This window comes from Arabidopsis lyrata, assembly GCF_000004255.2.
Source record: "Arabidopsis lyrata subsp. lyrata unplaced genomic scaffold ARALYscaffold_1, whole genome shotgun sequence".
NCBI classification, from domain to species: domain Eukaryota; kingdom Viridiplantae; phylum Streptophyta; class Magnoliopsida; order Brassicales; family Brassicaceae; genus Arabidopsis; species Arabidopsis lyrata.
In genome coordinates this window covers 16,864,111-16,881,965 of record NW_003302555.1, presented here as the reverse complement: position 1 = coordinate 16,881,965, position 17,855 = coordinate 16,864,111, and the positions used below count along the sequence as shown (strand labels likewise).

The window sequence follows — 17,855 nt, the reverse complement described above, 5'->3', positions numbered from 1 at the left end:
AAAGCAAATCGACGTCGTAAATATTTTGCATGCAGTGAAGCAGTTGATGATGATGTTAATGAGGATCATGAATCGCGCGGTTAATAGAAAAAGTTCTATTGAAAAGTATATACAAAGTGATGATTGGCCAATCATCATGGAAAGAAGTAATAGATAAAGAATTAAATCTCTTGAAGAGAATGTATTTGGACTAGAAGTCCGTACACTTGAAGGTGTAAAACTAGTGGGAGATAAGTGGATCTTTCTGAGATATAAAGCACGTTTAGTGGCGAAAAATAATTCTCACAAGACATGAAATTTAAGAGAAAGAGATATACTCTCATGTGGTGGATGCAACTATATAAATCCCTTATCTGTTTGACAATGTGAGAAAGACTTGATTCAAAAGGTCTTAAAATGTCATAAAAGCCCTGAAAGATGGAAGTTACCCCGAAGGATTCTATTGCCAGAAGCAACAAATTATAGTTCTCGAGAACATAACTATATATGCGAAATTAAATTGATATTGTTGTGAATTGAAACATCGGGGCATATAAGATAATTGCCTTAGTTGGTACTTGTTAAAAGAAGGCTACAAGAATAAGTACAATGTACGTTGATGATTTAAATATTATCGGATCTCCTGTAGAGATTTCATATACAGTGATTTACTTGATGAAAGAATTTTAGATGAAATCATTCTTTAAGAAGATGTAGAAATCAGATTATGGAATAATCCGAGTCTTCATGAAATTTCTCGGAATTATAAATTGGACATCTAGCAAAAGAGATATTATTTCAAAGATCTTTGCAGAATTTTACATGGAAAATGCTCACTTATATTTGGTCCAGAAGAACCATAATAAGAAAGAAAGCTAAAATAGTAAGTTTTACAAGGAGAGTATGCATAACTCATATGTAAAAGATAAAAGTTTAGAAGACTGTATGCAAAATATTATTTGGACCTGAAGTCTAAGTAGACAATGAAATAATCTTCCATCTGAAAGAGATATTATGAACTAGAAGTTCAAAGACCCGAGAGGTTATATGACAATCATACCAGTTTGTTCACTAAGTTTCCGAATATAGTGATTCCCGAAAAGTTGATATATATGACTGGAATGCATATCTTGAAGATGATGATTCCAAGGGGAGAAATATGATTATGTGCGTGGTTGTACTTTTTTTCCCTTATCATGGTTTTTATCCCATTGGGTTTTTCCATGAAAAGTTTTTAACGAGACAACAAAGAACACGCGAATGATAAACACACATAAAGAGAAATGTTGTGATTCCAATGATGAAAGACTATCATTCTTCAAATTTGTTAACATACATTAATGAGTTCGTGAGAAACAAAGATAATGATCAAGATGATCCACCTACGAGACCAATGAACTACAGAAGAATGGTGATGTACGTGTCCTACAAATTCGTTCAAGTGAAGATTTGGCGAACCAATTTACCAAGACGTTTCCAGCAACAACTTTCAAGAAGTTACTTCATCATATCTGATCGCGTTATCTCAAAGATTCAAGTGATCTACTCATGAGGGGGAGTAAAAGCGCGCTGCACTCTTTTTCCTTTAACCATGGTTTTTCCCATTGAGTTTTTCTGGTAAGGTTTTTAATGAGGTAGCATCTCACATGCGCATTTGAGACCATATTTTTATAATGGTCATCCAAGGGGGAGTGTTATGAATAATTAATGTAATATGTGGCTGCCCATTATATGGCCCATTAGTAGGTTCTAGAAGACCTAATCTTTAAACTAAACCCTAATGTGGTATCCCTATATATATGTTGTATCTTGTACAGTTGATCAATAACAGAAAGAACAATCCCAAAACCCTATTGTTTATAACATTAGTATCTTATTTTGTAAATTAAATCAAACACCAACCAAACGATATTTTAGTAATAGACCACAACTTCAATCAAATAGAAGCTGACAAGTACGTGAACCCCTTGGTGACAATGACAACACCTTGATCATCTCAAGTTTCTTGTTAGGGTCAGTGGAGTTAGAGGAGATAGTTGCCTTTTTTAAACAGTTTGCGTTTCTTAAGATGAATGCTGCTACTTCTTCCTCAACTTCAGTTCCATCATATTGTTCCCACTCGAGATTTTCAAGACTCGATAATAGACATACTGGAACTAAGCTTGGTTCATTCCAGCACGCAAGCGATTCGTCAGTCAGATCATGGCACTGATATAAGTAGATTAGGTTAAAACAACATATATATATATACATGGTCAAGGAAAATGAACAATTCATGTTTAGATGTATGTACCAAGTTAAGTTCGAGACCTCGCAAATTAGGGGAAACTCTTAGCATACACATTAGTAGATCCACCCATTCTGTGTGACATGTGCATATGTTTAAAGTTACAAGAGAGTAGAAGACAGGATATTCATCCTGCATAAGAAACAACATATTTTATCACTAGAAATTTTTTTGTTAGATTAATACTTAGCCATATATATAATCTGATTCCGGTAACAAGATAAAGAGTACATGAGGTAGGTAACCAAAAAAAGTATACCTTTGAAGGGAGTAAACATAAATCGAGACGCTTGGCAGAAGCAATAGACCCTAGAATATTCCCAGCCAGAATGTAATAAGAGATATCAATATCTGCCTCTTCCATCTTAAGCATTTGATTCTCAATGAAACAAAATTCACCATCATCATCACAAATATCCAAGTATTCCAAAGAAGGAGCATCTATCACACATCCATGAGGATCATCATCTTCATATATATGTCGTGATGTTTGCAAGACTAAACTCTTTAGAGAAGGAACTCTAATGGTGAAAGTAATCACATTGTCATCTGGGCATTGTTCCAAAACCAAGTCTTCAAGAACATGACAATTGGATAAAAGACTACTCAGAAATTCGTCACCGGGGTACTTCACGGATACAAGAACCAATGATTTGAGGGAAGGGAAAGACACATGTGAAGAAGCATCCACAAGAATCACATTATTAAGTTCCAATGTCACTAGCATTCTACACTCCGTGTACAAACTCTTTGGAAGTATGAGTGGAGCTGGTCTAGAAGAACTATCGATCTCGATAATGACTTCACGCACAGAGCTTTTATCAGCAGCTCTAATACACTTTGGAATATCTTCATCACGACATGTTTTACCAAGTTTAAAATGCAAAGTTTCGAGAATTGGAGCCTTGTGCAAAACCAAAGACTTATCTACAAAGCGCGAAAATCTTTGTATATTCTTATAGCTATCATCGTATACAAGTCTTGGCACCATCATCCAAAGGAATCTCCAACATTTAGATGGAATCATTGTGGCCACAACATCTTCCGTTGGTAGTAACGACAATATTTCTAAGAGCAAAGCATCAGGCAATTGACTTAACCTATCCGGTCCCTTTTGGAATTTCAATTGTTTTTTGCCAAGGCCACAAAGCCAAAACCAGACACGAGAAAACATCGAAAAGACAACAAGGCGTGAGAGATTCTAAGTGTTTGTTTTATGTTTTCCTCAGGAACCAAACAAAGAGTTTGAAGCAACGACGCAGGTCAATCAAGCATTAACGACGATCACGTCTGTGTATAACTCGTGATATTAACTGATTCCTTTTTAATATTATCTTCCTATATTTTTTTATAGATTTATACATATTAATGTTTTCCACACTTCTGATAAAGATTTATAAATATTTCTTTAAATCAAATATCTTCCACTAAAGATATTAGATATTATCTCCATCATTTTTATTTACGTTTTATAATATATTACATATATGTTTAATATCAAGATTAAATTGGCCAAATATATTGAATTTTTTAAAACACTATATTCTTATTTTGAAAATCATTTTCGATGATTAGAAATATAAAAAAATACAGCAAAAATATTTTAAATTAGTATTCAATAAACTAATAAACACTAAAAAATTTCAACCCATATGATATCTCCCTGAAAATCGACGTGAGGGTTCAGCCGAAGAAGTTGAGGCCTAAAAGCTCAAACTGTTTTTTTGGAGCTATACATGATCTATCCGACTTAATTTGATGTCTAACGTAAAAAAAAAGAAAAATTAGTACAAAATTAAATTAAATGGTCAAAAGATCCAAGGAAGATGTTACTTTGACCAGAATTTTGGATATTACTTTTGCAAACATTTTTTACCTAGATTGAGTAACCAATCGAGGAATCAATTTTTAACTAATACTACCGCGGGAGAATATTGATTTACATACGTTGATTTTAATATTGTGCGTATTTTTAGTAGAACGAATCGAGTAGTGTACTTATAAATATTCCTAATAACAAATTGTAAAGAAAATATTAAATTGTTTATAATTAAACCAATCATATTAATTATGATTTACAAAATGGAATTTTATGTTTTAGAATTCAAAAATTAGACGAATCATGAGAATTAAAGCAGTCAAAATAGGTCAAAAACCGTGGGTCGAGCCCAAATCATCTCACTATTGAGCAGATTTGGGAAAATATATTAAACCCGCAAATAAGCGGGCCACATGGATTGATTCGCAGTGGGTCATCGGTTTTCATCCGCGAGTTAGCGGATCAACCCGCATGATAGTATTTATTGATAAAAATATAATTTATTCAACATGTGGTAGTTTAAAAAACTTTTAATAAATGAAATTATAATATTTATAAATATAATGATATATAAGATTATAATCTCTAAATTTTTTCTAATTTATTTATTTTAGTAAAATTTTAAATTTTGGTTACTCTAAAATTATTTAAACAAAATCCACGGATAACCCCGCAAATCAGCATACATTCACGCGACGGGTTTGTGTTTCATATATGCTACCCGCGGGTCGTGCGGACAGACTAACTACATGCCAAAATATATTTTCTCTATTGCAAAACAGGCTTAACGGGATGAATCAACTCGTTTTGACAGCTAATGGAAATATTATTTAGTCATACAACACAATGGAGTTTGGACATAGGAATAATAGAATATGTATCTTATTTGTTAGATGAGAGATTGAAAGGTGAAATATAATGATTAAAAAATAATTAATATTTTTCATGATTCACAAAATTTAATAAATATTTATCATCTTGTTGAATAATTCTAAAAATCATATTCAAGAAATCTTTATAATTTGAAAATTAAACTTCTTTGGTAAGCTATAAGTATGAAAATACCATAATTTCGATTTAATCTAATTAAATTAAAATTAGTTACATAGATTTCATATCTATTTAATTTACATGACTAAACTAAAAAAAAATATATTTAATTTATAAAATAGATGGGTTAGTTGTGATAAATTTTCTAGAAATCTCTAGAAGCAAGTAAGATATCTTTTAATTAATGATAACTGGCTAAAATAAGCAAAATTAATGAGAAAACGTTGATTATTATGGAATTAGTTCTAAATGTATATGAACAAATATATTATACGTAATTAATGTATAATATTGTTCGGAATATGATTTTATAATTAGTTACCATAAGTACAATCAAATTTTATTTGATTTCCATAAACATTTGATTTTAGTTCGATTTTTCATTATTAGTTCGAATTTATATTGCAAAAAAATTTCAAAGATCCGATTTCAGAATTTCGGGTCAATTTTCTGATTTTGACCCGACCCATTTATATTTGTACTTCTCTTTTAATAGTATAGAGATGTAATTGAAAAACAATTGCTTTGACCAATACTCTTATACCATTATTCTCTAATTTAATACATTTCCAAATGATTTTCTTAACTTTTGCTACAATAAATTTACCTTTATATATATATATATATATATATATTATAATTTGGTATCTTTATATAAATCAGAATTATATATATATTTTTGATACATATCACCCCTAAAAATAAAATAGCATCTATCGATCATAACAATGAATCGCCTCTCATGTGTCATGGTTGTAATTGCATTATGTATAGGATTTAGTAATGCGAAAATGAAAAATTCCGTACATTTCAAGAACTCTCTTCTCCCGAAAAATATTCTGAAGATTCATTGTCTCTCAGACGAAGATGACCTAGGCATCCACTTTTTGAACCCTGGACAAACATACAATATTAGGTTTAATGACAGTATTTTCAAAACCAAAATTGATTGCCAACTATGGCAGGGAATCAATTACAACTTTTTTGCAAAGTTCAGAGCATATAAAAGTGGTGGTCTCATAGTTCATCATGGTAAGATGAATTTTTGGGATGCTAGAGAAGATGGGATTTACTTCACACATGGTAAACAAATTCCCAAATTAGAGTATAAGTGGAAGGATATTTCATTACGCAAAAAAATAAAAGTTAGACCACCATCTTTGTTTTAAATGTTCATATCTTGTGTGTATGGAATATATACCTAATGGAATAAAAAGATTATAATCCCATTTATTTTATATATGTGTAACGTAAAACCAGGGTTCAAGAAAGCGCTAGGCGCTAAAAGGGCGGTGACCCAGTGCCTAGCGCCTAGAACGCTTAATCGGAGCCTAGGCGATTTTTAAGACGGTTTAGACGTTTATAACATAAAACATTATAAATATGATATTATATATAAAATTTATATAAAATATATATATAAAACTAAAAATTATGAAATTATAAACAAAAACTAAATAAGACATTTATTTATATTTATATTAAACAATATATAAATATTTATAACTATATATATATATATAAAACTCTAATTGAAATTGAAAAAATACATTAAACAAGTTCTATATAATTTTAGGCGGTCAAGGCGGTTATCTAGGCGTCGCATGAGAGCCTAGCGCCTAGTCGGGGCCTAGGCGACCGCCTAGACCGCTTTTTAGAACACTGCGTAAAACATATTTTGATCAAAATAGAATAATCAACGAATGTTGACTTGAGTATTATCCAAATAGAATAGTCAAGAACAGTTAGAGATTTAATGTGGATCAACAGTTAATATCTTAGAAGTTGTGTTGTATTTGAGATAAAGATTCGTAAAATATTTTACGTATTAAAAGTTGTTCTCTTAAATATTTTTCCTTGATTAATTGTATAGAGATATATAAATTTACAAACCTTTATATATCTTTTTTTTTTTTTGATATCTTTGGATCGACAAGGCCCGATCCATAGCCAATCCCTACTACGCGGAGTAACGCGACTTAGTGGAGTCGAACTCCGGTGGGGAAGGCGGAGTCAAGTGGACTTAACCACTTGACTAAAGACACATCCCCACAAACCTTTATATCTATACTAGTATTTTTGCAACACTTTGGTGACTGGTGGGTAAAAATACTCTCGGGTTATTTGGATATCCGATCCTTTTCAAAAAATACTTCACAAAAAATTTGTTGGGTCGGGTTATATTTAGCCCCACTCATACACCGGATATTCCATATTTAATAATTTAGATATTTAGAAGATTTGATTAAGATTTAGAATTATGATTCTCCTATCAACTTTGTTTGATTTGTTTTTAACTATTTTGAATCATCATATAATACATAAAGTAAAAAAAAAATCAATTTTTTTCTGCATATACTGTGATTCGAAATTTTAAAAACGGACATATATTATCTAATTGACGAAAATGTGTGTTCAACGTTCTACATCGATTAAAATATTTAGACAATGATTCAGAATCATATCATAAATAAGATCAACATTAATAAAATAAATGAGTTTTTTTGCCAGACGGATTTGGCGGGACGGGTTTTTGAATCAACAATAATAAAAAAATTAAAATATCATTAATCCGCCGCTTCAATACGGATTAAATCTTTTTTTTTAATACCACCAATATTACACATATTAAATCAGTCTCATTTAGAAAAGAATGTATAAAACCAAAAATTGTCTTGTGGTATAATGTTACTTAGGGCCTGATTGGCAAGTGCTTTAGAGTCTTTACAAAGCACAAAAATTTCTAAAGATTTGAAATACATCCAATCAAGCTTTAGAAGCTTTGGCTTTCCTTTTTTTTTTCACAGCCAAAATATTTCCTTAATTCATTTTTTTGGCTGTAGAAAGCCTTTTTTCCTAAAGCACATAATTTTCAACTTTCCAAAATTTTAAATTCTACAGCCAAAATACTACAGCAATAAAATCTACAGCCACAGCAAATAAACCTACAGTCATATTTCTACATCAAAAAATGTAAAGCTACAGCTGTTACCAATCAGGCCCTTAATAACAATATTTATAAAATTTTAAAATATCATTAACATGCCGCTTTAATACATATTAAATCTTCAATTTATTAAAATATAAATGTCTTAGAGAATGATATGATTTGTAAACTTTTATATATAAAAAATAATCATTAAATTTTAAAATAAAATCAAATCACGGGACGGGTTAAGAAATTACGGAATGGGTTATATTTCGGAAAGGATTTATATGGCGGACGAATTTGAATCTATATTTATATACCGCTTTAATACTGATTAAATCCTCAGTTTATTAATAATTGTCTCGTGGACTCATGGTATACCGTTACTTAATAACAATTGTAAACTATAATATAAATAAATATGTTATAAGGAGATATAATTTACAAAATATTTTTATATTAACTTTAAAATTAAATCATCCCGCGGTGTACCGCGGGTTAAAATCTAGTATCTAGTTAATACTTTATGCTAAACTAATCTCTAACTTTTAAATAACTAATTTATAATATGAGCTGACTGATTTAAAATCAATTTCTATGTTTTCTGTTTACAAGTGTCAATATTATGAATTGGAAGTTCGAATCTTATTGATGATACATACATGTATTTATGCAAAAGATTAAACTAAGTTAAACTAATAGAAAATGCTAATTTCCTATTTAGATAAGTACAATATCTTCTTTACTAGGATACTCCTAATATTTTCTTTCATGTTCGAGCATACAAATTAAAAATGTCCAACATGGACCAAAGATTCTCACAAGAGGATATGTGCGAGTTATTGCGAACCGAATGACAAATATTAATTTTAATATGGTTCATGTGTTCGTTAAAAGCTGGATTAATTGTAATATGCTAAACTGGTTTGCTATCACAAAATAGAGTCATAGGATCATTGTGAGAAATATCGAATGCTAAAAGCAATTATTTGTGTCATTTAGTTCATGAATTACATTTGACATGGAACAGTAGTAAATTTCGGGGAAAGAATAATACATCTTGCGGTGCTTCTTTGTTTTCTAAACAATAGTAGAAACACCAAGGTGAACTATAGTTTCATATCACAATCAGAACACAACAATATGCTTTATCAACTATGCGTTAAAGAAAACCAAGAAATTGTTATAAACATATCAAAACAAGGAAAAAAAAACTGAGAAAAACACAACAACATTACATATAAAGAGCCTCCAGAAACATTTGCCTACTAATGGAATAAAAGATTTCGCTAGAAGTTAAGAAACATTCTTTTGAAATCTGGAAAATTAACTCTCAGCCCCTTTAAAATCACTATTGTAAAGAAAAGGTAAAAACTGGTTTTCCTATTTTTTAGAAAATCTATTTTGATTAAAATGTTGAATGGAGAAAAAATGGGTTTTTGAAAAACAAAATCCAAAAACTAGTAGAATCTACAACCATTCAAGGCCTAATGATTTAAAGGTATGTTAATAATCGAGCTTTCCCTCTGCTAGATCATGACTAACACATAAAAAAAACTCACACATACACAATCAATGTAACGGAAAAACACAATATTTTAGAAAACGAATAACAAAATCTAAAACACAATATTTTAGATCATGTAATTAATATAGAAAATGAAGGCTATTTTATCAATTATACTTTTCTGTTATTAATTAATATAGAGATGAAACATATAATGGTACACTTCGTATTCCTAATTCGAAACAATTAGGTACCACATATTATTATTCTAAAGTAAATAAATGGTCCATAAGCAAATAAAATAAAATAAAATAAGAGAAGAAAGATGCCCAAATTTAAAAGAACAAAGTCTCGGAGACAGATGAATTAGAAGCCTGCTCTTCAAACAAACCAGTCGGATAAGGCCCATGACCAGGCCCAAAAGCTTTAACATGGTCCTTAAGGGAACGTTTGTGTTTAAAATCAGAACCGCAAACGCAAACCCAACGTTTCCCACAGTTCTTCTCATGTGTTCGCCAATCGCCCTTGACAGCCAAAAGCTTACCGCAAATGCGACACGAGAAGGGTTTGTGGCCGTGTTTGCGTTTGTAGTGCGTTTGGAGCGTTCTAAAGTCTTTGAGTGGCTTGGAACGAGGATGGTCAATGTGGTTCCTACACCCTTCGACGCAGCAGTAACAAGGGATCCCTAACATGGCTCGTGGCTGCGTGCCTTTCAGTGACTCTGGTCCTTTTCTGTATTGTGAACCATGTCCCCACATGTGCATCTACGTTCATTCATATTATTTAGGAGTCAACAAAAAACAAAGAAACAAGGTTTGCATAAGTAATAAAATGAAACAATATGGTTCAAAATCATATTATTGATCGATCATATCTAGTGTTTCATTTTAATAAATCTGTGTAATTTAGTTTGAAGAAATCTTTTGACTACTATTCAACTAAAATTGAATAATATGTGAGAAACCTATTAAAAACTATTTAAAATTATAGTCAATATTATTTAGGAGTCAAAAAAAAAAAAAAAAAAACAAGATTTGCATAAGTAATAAAATGAAATAAATTCATTAAATCATATTATTGACCGACCAGTGTTTCATTTAGGAAATCTGTGTATTTAAGTTTGAGTGAAATTCTTTGACTACTATAAAACTAAAAAAATATATGAGAAAACTAAAAAAAAAATTATAGTCAATCAAATTTGAGTAAACAATTTAATTTCAAGTTTTTAATATTCAAATTTAAGTAATACTTTCAATAAACGTAAAAAGCTTTGATGAAATATTTTCATGAAAATATTACCATTAAAATATGTACTACCAGATATTTAAAAAAAAAAAAGTAATTAACTCCTGGTTGTTTAGCATTTTTCAAATAGATTCATAGTTATGTATATGAATAATATGCGGAGATATAACTATATAAGTTGAATATGAATTTATTATACTTTGTTATGCATGGATAATTAACCAATGCGCATGAGATATATTCATGAATCGTACCTGAAGATTATTGTAACGATTGAATGTCTTGAAGCACACATGGCAAGAAAAATGAGTGAAGCCTATGAGAATTTGCTCCGGCGCCGGGATCCAGTATGCCTTGCCGGAAACTTCATTCTCAATGTCTTTTCCGGCATCATATGTGGCGATCTCCTTCCCATTTTTCTTCTTCAGCTCTTTAGCACCATCGCTTGATTTACCAAAACCAGGAAGGCCGATGTGTAAGTTCACGTCCACTTCACCGTCCTCTTCTTCTTCTTCCTCCTCTTGCTCTCCTTCTTCCGCATACAAGGGCTTAGGGTTTAGGTCTAGGTTTGAGTTCAAGTTTATCCGATCAATAAGCGGTAAAGGCTCAATTAGGTTATTGTTGTTACAAGAGTTTTGGTTGAGGTTAGGGAAGAGATCAAGGGATTGGAAATGGTGTCTAGGTTTTTCAGAAGAAGAGCTTGAGGATATCTCGTATAGTGGTGACTCCATTGAATGTGGTGAATAGTGGTTGGAGAGTGATGAAAAAATTTGGGAATGTTTGTTTAGGGAATTCATTTTTTTTTTTCTTAAGCTCGACTATATAAAAAATAGTTAACTTAGCTTTATATAATGATTGCTCTCTATGAAAGTAATTTAATGTTTTCAATAACTTTTATAACTAATAATCATGCAGATACGTAAGTAGATCCCACGTATCAATCGTCTCCTTTAAACTGCGAGAATAAAGATTGATCATAAATATCGAATTTACTGAATAATATTGGATGATCTATATAGGTTTACGAAAGTTGAAAGTAAGTGTGAACAAAACGAATAATGAATAACATAATTTAGAATCATATTTGTGACTTTACGTACCAAATAGAGAAGTGAGTAAATGGGAATCTTGGGGAATGTGAGGAGCAGACACTTGAGAATGCATGTGGTTGAGTGAAAACAACCTTTGTTAAGAAGTAATTTAATCTTCTCTGTCTCATCTCTTTGCCTATAAATAGAGTGGGAAGCCAATAACCTTAAATTTTGTGGACCAAACTCTTCAAGATTTGGCAACTTTGTCATTGCAGGGTTTTGACTATCTTTGGCATTTACGTAAGCTTTTAGGTTTTCTACCATACAATTGTATTAATTTTAATCAATGAAATTTCGGATTTGGGTAATGGAATGAATGCTAATGTTGAATTTATTTAATTATTATTATGGAAGATGCATTATTATTACTTTTTGGCTTATGTTTTGTATGTATGTAAGTTGTTTAATTCTCTCTAACGGTCAACACCTCTAGTTTTGTAAACACTAGATTTGACATACCAATAAGAGAAAATTTTTAATTAAATAATAGGCTACAATTCAAGATTTAGATATTAATTTGGTTTTATAGAACATGTACACGTTTCGCTAAATGAATTGCTTTGCTAAGTAATATTGCAAGGTTATTAACTTAGTACTTATCTTTGAACTCTGCTAGTCAAATACTAGATCGGGTCTCCACAATTCAACATTCATACTAGTGAATTATTACTACTACTTCGTGTGATGAATACATTTCTTTTACTTATTTTTATTGAAACTAGAATTATAATCTTCCCCAAAAACTATCATAAGAATGTCAAATTAGAAATATTTTCTTTTGTGTCCGCTATTTTGCTGATCAACTATGGCTACTATTACGAACATGTTGATTAATTAAGTTTCTTTATTAAAATATTTAACTTCAATGTATAATAAAATTTTGATTTTCTAATCGATTTCCTCGTATAATTTAGTGGATTCAAACTTTTTTAGTTTATATACATAGAAGTTTTTCTTGTAGTGTTTGATTTCCCAAAACCTATCGACGCAAAATGGTGTAGTACTTTACTCAATTAAATATCGAACCTCAATTTGCAATTAATCAACACAAAAAGAATGCACGAGATTGCTTATAATCTAGGCTAATAAGATATTTGAGTTTTGTAAACTTGACTAACAAAGTAAATAACAATCAAATGCAAAACAAGACAAATGAAAGTAAAATGCAAAAGACTAACAAGTTTCAAAAGTAAACAAAGCGGAAAAATAACAAGCTACTAGGCGATAACTAAAAGCAAATTCTCGGGTTAAATGGAATTGATTAGGAATGATAAAGAAGTGGATTATGGAGCTTCAAACAACTTCTAATAAGCAGCGATTCCTAGGCCATAGAACACTAAGCAACACTAACACATTTCCATGACATTTGTCCATTTACTAATCAATTAATCATCAACTTCTTCCAAAGGCAATCAATTGACTAACAAGCATTATAAACAAGTCTATCTAGCCACTTAACACCCTAGTCAACAATTTCCTAAGGTAAGGAATGTAAAGCACTTAAAGGTTTTGGTTCGGGAATTTCATCGAACACCTTTCGGGCATGAAATTCCTAAAGTCTAAGTCAACATGATTAAGGCTAATCTAGTTTTATAAACAACCAATAAGTAAGGATCTTAAGTAATCTAGCCCTAAACTCCATAACCCAACATCTAAACCATCCTAATCTACCTCATCCCAAGAACTCTAAATGACTACTCATTCATGATCATGATTAGACAAAGCAATAAGTTTGATCTTTGTGAAATCATAATTAGAGAAAGTAGATAAGATATAAAAAGAGAAATTCGGATTCAAAACTAAACAAAACCAAAGATTCATACAAAAACTTAAAAAGAAACCTTAAGAGAAGTTTTTGATCTCTCAACAAAGCATGTCCTTTATAAAACTAGGTTAAGAGTATATATAGAAAAGGGAAAAAAAACCGGGTCAACCCGGAACAAACCAGGTTTTGACGCGGTTTAGACACCCAATTGACCACTTGGTCTATTGGGAAGAGCAATCGATCGATCAAGTGATCGATTGAAGTGTTGTCCGTAGCCCTGATATATGTCAATCGACCATGGAATCGACCAGTTGGTCGATTGGTTTGTCCTGAGGCAATCAGTCGATTGCTTGATCGATCGTTGTCTTGTCCGTATCTCTGATCCATATCAATCGACCAGATGGTCTATTGCTTCCTCTTCTCTTCTCAATCATCTTTCTTCACCACATCTTGACATCTTCTTTCACCTCTTGATCCCTCTTTGACCTTCATTACCCATTTTGCCTTCTTCTACCTTCCTTTTTGCTCTATTTATTCCCAAAACTCCAAGCTCCACTCATGTACCCAAAAAAAACAAATGCAAATGCAAATGCAACACTATATGCCAAAATATGAATGCAAAGCAATGAAAACTAAGAGAAAAGAGGCTTTAAAACAACCAAAAACACTAGACATCAACTCCCCCAAACTTATCTCTTGCTAGTCCTCAAGCAAGGGCTAAGAAATAAGATGGAAAAGAAGTTTGAAAGTGGGGATTCATAGCCACAAAATATCAAACAAAGGATTCAACTCAAAGTCCTTAAGGATAGTTCAAATTCACTGGAGTCAATCATCATACTCTTTCGTACTTTTCCATACTCATTTCAATGCATGATTCTATTTCAATCTCCAACTATTAGTAAAGACTCAAGTTGAAACATCTCTTTAACATTCATTCAAGTGTCTGGCGCGGTCTCGCAAATGGAAAGTAAATAATTCTCAATCGGTTTTGGTAAAGGTTTTTGGAGGTGGTTTCAAAAGATTCATACTTTGGTGGCTTTCTCTCATGAAAAGGAATGCTAGACAATCATGAAATCCATCTAAGACCAAGAACAATTTATGCATACAAAATTAAGCTCTTGTTGTTCTACCCGCCTTAGATGTAAACTCCTATTTTTACCCTTTTTGCAAATTCTTTTCCTCTTCTTTTCAACCCCAAACACTAGACACTTTGGTCTTTTTAAATCACCAACCATAAGATCACTTTCTATTTGTAGTTACCTAGGAAAAATTTCTCTTAAATACTAAGCTCTTCTTCTATCTCTTTCCATTGTTTTTCTTTGCTCCCATTACTTATAACTTTGTAAATTTCTTTTCTTTTGGGGAACTAACTTCACATTTTCTTTCTCTTTTAACTTAGAGCTTCTATCTTAACTTTATTCCCTAGGAACTCTTTATTTGCATTAGGGCTGGGCACTCTTTATCTGCAATTTGCATGATCAAACCTTTCTATTCATTTTTCTTTCTTCTTTTTCCCAAACTCAATCCCAAATATTCAATCTAACCACCTAACTATTTCATTCCCAACCTAATAGCTAGTCAAAGATGTTCCAAAAGCTAGCTAAAACAAGAGCTAAAACCTTGTCATTCTTAATACTCTCAAGATTTCAAAATCTATAGCATTTTCAAACAAGAGGCCTCGCTCACAATCAATCATATGCTTGAAAGAAAAGGTTAAGGTTTAGGGTAGGGGAAACCATTATAAATGTAAGAATGGTCATTCGGGTTTACAAAAGAGTGGCGAAGTGGATAAAAAAACCCGAATGAGTCTTTTAGACAACCATGAGAATGCATTTAAAATCCATAGAGATGTTTCAAAGTCATGTAAGCTTCACACAAGTAGAAATTGCTTTCGAATAAACGCAAAGGTCTAAGTATGGATTTTCCATTTTTTCCAAGATGATCAAGCAATGATTAACTATGATTAAGAGCTTTAAATTCAATCCTAAGCTTGAATTTCTTCAAGGTAATTAAATCATTATCTCCTATACATATGCAAATGCAACTAAATGTTTCTAGACCTCAATCGTAGAACAAAAAATGAATATGCAAAGCTACATGCATTTTTTTGGATTTTTCAAAATTTTCAAATTTTTTTATTTTCTCAAAAAAAACATAACTATTAACAATGCAAAACTCAATAAAATAAAATCAAAAGAGACTAACCATCTAATATTGTGTTCTGCTTTGATTTTAATTTGATGAAGTTTCAAAGACGTTGTTTCAAATAAAGATGGGCAAGCAAAACCATTTATGGGCAAGGGAATCGACCACATGGTCGATTGAACGGTCGATTAATATACACCAGCGGGTCCGTCGGATTTTCAATAGAGGACTCAATCGAGCATTCAATCGACCGGTTCCCAATCCAGGTAAGTCAACTTTTGACTTTTCCGGTTTACTGAAACTAAACTAGAATTCGTCCGGTTTAGCCCATAAACCAGAACACTCTTCCTTCTTCTTCTTTCTTTCACGATTCTCTTCTTCCCACCTGTTATCTTTTTCAAACACATAACTCTCTATTCTTGCTTGTTTTTAGTAATTCAAAGCTCTAGTTCACTTGTTTTTCTCCATAGAATCCGATTTTAGCATCTCCATTCTTGGATTCACAAGGTAACATCTTCTACTCTCAACATTTTATGATTTCTCCAAGGTTTGCAAAATTTTGAAGTTTGATGTCTAGGCTGATTTAGTGCTTGATTTACATGTTTTGTGTTAGTTTTAAACTTTTTACACCTTGGGTAATGAGTTTTGGTGCTTATTTTGCATGTTTGGTTGAGAGAATTAGAATTTTGATGTCTTAGGGTTCATGTGTGAAAAAAGTGACGAAAATTGCAAAATTAGTTAGAATTTGGGGCTTTTAATCTCCCTGTCTTGCTCTTGTGATGCTTTAGACATTAGTTTACTTAATGGTTGGATCCCAATTCATTCATAGGGTAGTTTGCAATTTTTCAACAAAATTGAGTCTCTTGAATATTTTTGAGAAAGTGAACGTGTGTTTGAAATTAATTGTTCTCTTGATTATTTTGGTTGTTGTTGGGGGTAGACATTGCTAGTGAAACCTTCATTACGTCTCATTAAAAAAATTTAGTAGCAATGTGAAACTTGTTCTATATAGTTTTCTATGATTCTTCGCTTGTTACTTACTTGGTTTTGATGCTTCTTATTGGCACAATGGCGAGAGGCACAAGAGCAAACCCCAAACATTCCAAGACAATGATCACAAGTGAAACGCAAAGTGCACCTATTGCTCAATGGACTACGGAAGAGAAGAAAGCTCACAAAGTCATCTCTCCACATTCTTCATTTCCAACGCGATTTGCAAATTGCAAGATCCTAGAGAAGATGAGTTTGCTCGAGACTATTGAAGAGTTTTTCACTAAGATGGGACTTAGCGCTTTCACCTATATGGATCACCCTACATTCGATGAGCCTACAATTTATTTCTTTAACACCATGGAGTACACGTTTAAGAACTCAAAGATGCCAATCGCGAAAGAGGGAATCATCAACTTCAAGGTCAAAACGAAGGCTTACTCCATATCAATTCCCGACCTTTATGTAGCCTATGGATTTAAGAAAAAAAGCAAAATGAGCTTCCCAAAGTTTAAAGGAATCCGCTTCCTTTGGGACGTTCTAGCAAGCGGGAAATTCTGTAGTAACGCAAGTATAAAGAGCGTCCGCCATTTGTTAATTCGTTACGCCTTGAAGTTTATCACACATGCTCTCTTTGGGAGAGGTGAAACGAGTTCTATACGGTTTCCGAAATGTGTTTCATCTTTCAAGGCGTAAAAGATTTGTTGGTAAAGGATGCAAATGAGGATGGCGATGGAATGGCGGTAGATGAGTTTGGAAATATTGTGAACTATGGGTGCATCTTGGCTTCTTATCTTGAGGAATATAAGAACCAGCTAATCATGGGCAAGAAGAAGTCCATCTACATACGCGGTACTCTCACACCACATTTTGTTAAAGCGGGAGTAGATCTTTCTTCATACAATGCTCTCCCAAAGCGTGAATATATTGACTATGAAAATTTGACGCGCACTTGCTCCTTGAACGCAACTTACAACGCGAGCAGCAGTTTACGTCCCAAACGCTGCACTGTCGCCTGGGAATGAATTGGTATCGCCTCTTTCTTTTT

General features: G+C 32.1%; 2 protein-coding genes and 1 pseudogene across 2 annotated transcripts; 1 reads left to right on the top strand and 2 right to left on the bottom strand.

The window, feature by feature from the left end:
* Positions 1-1,880: 1,880 nt before the first annotated feature.
* On the bottom strand, positions 1,881-3,734 carry LOC110224968 (annotated as a pseudogene).
* Positions 3,735-5,863: 2,129 nt separating this feature from the next.
* Positions 5,864-6,304, top strand: LOC9327222 (S-protein homolog 9). The gene has a single exon (XM_002893808.2). It carries the CDS (start codon positions 5,864-5,866, stop codon positions 6,302-6,304), a length of 441 nt encoding a protein of 146 aa, XP_002893854.1.
* A 3,574-nt stretch (positions 6,305-9,878) lies between these two features.
* LOC9327221 (protein TRANSPARENT TESTA 1) lies at positions 9,879-11,592 on the bottom strand. Its single transcript, XM_021013148.1, has 2 exons — positions 11,071-11,592; positions 9,879-10,335 (listed from the first exon to the last, which is right to left on the bottom strand). The coding sequence occupies exons 1-2, from the start codon at positions 11,545-11,547 to the stop codon at positions 9,907-9,909; spliced, it is 906 nt and encodes a 301-aa protein (XP_020868807.1). The 5' UTR covers positions 11,548-11,592; the 3' UTR covers positions 9,879-9,906.
* Between the last annotated feature and the right edge of the window lie 6,263 nt (positions 11,593-17,855).

What these genes read in the sequence shown, in the direction of transcription:
- LOC9327222 (XM_002893808.2), top strand. Translation starts at nt 5,864, where the DNA reads ATGAATCGCCTCTCATGTGTCATGGTTGTAATTGCATTATGTATAGGA.
- LOC9327221 (XM_021013148.1), bottom strand. Translation starts at nt 11,547, where the DNA reads ATGGAGTCACCACTATACGAGATATCCTCAAGCTCTTCTTCTGAAAAA. An exon ending in ATCGTTACAATAATCTTCAG is followed by an intron (nt 10,336 to 11,070) that starts GTACGATTCATG and finishes GAATGAACGTAG; the next exon opens with ATGCACATGTGGGGACATGG.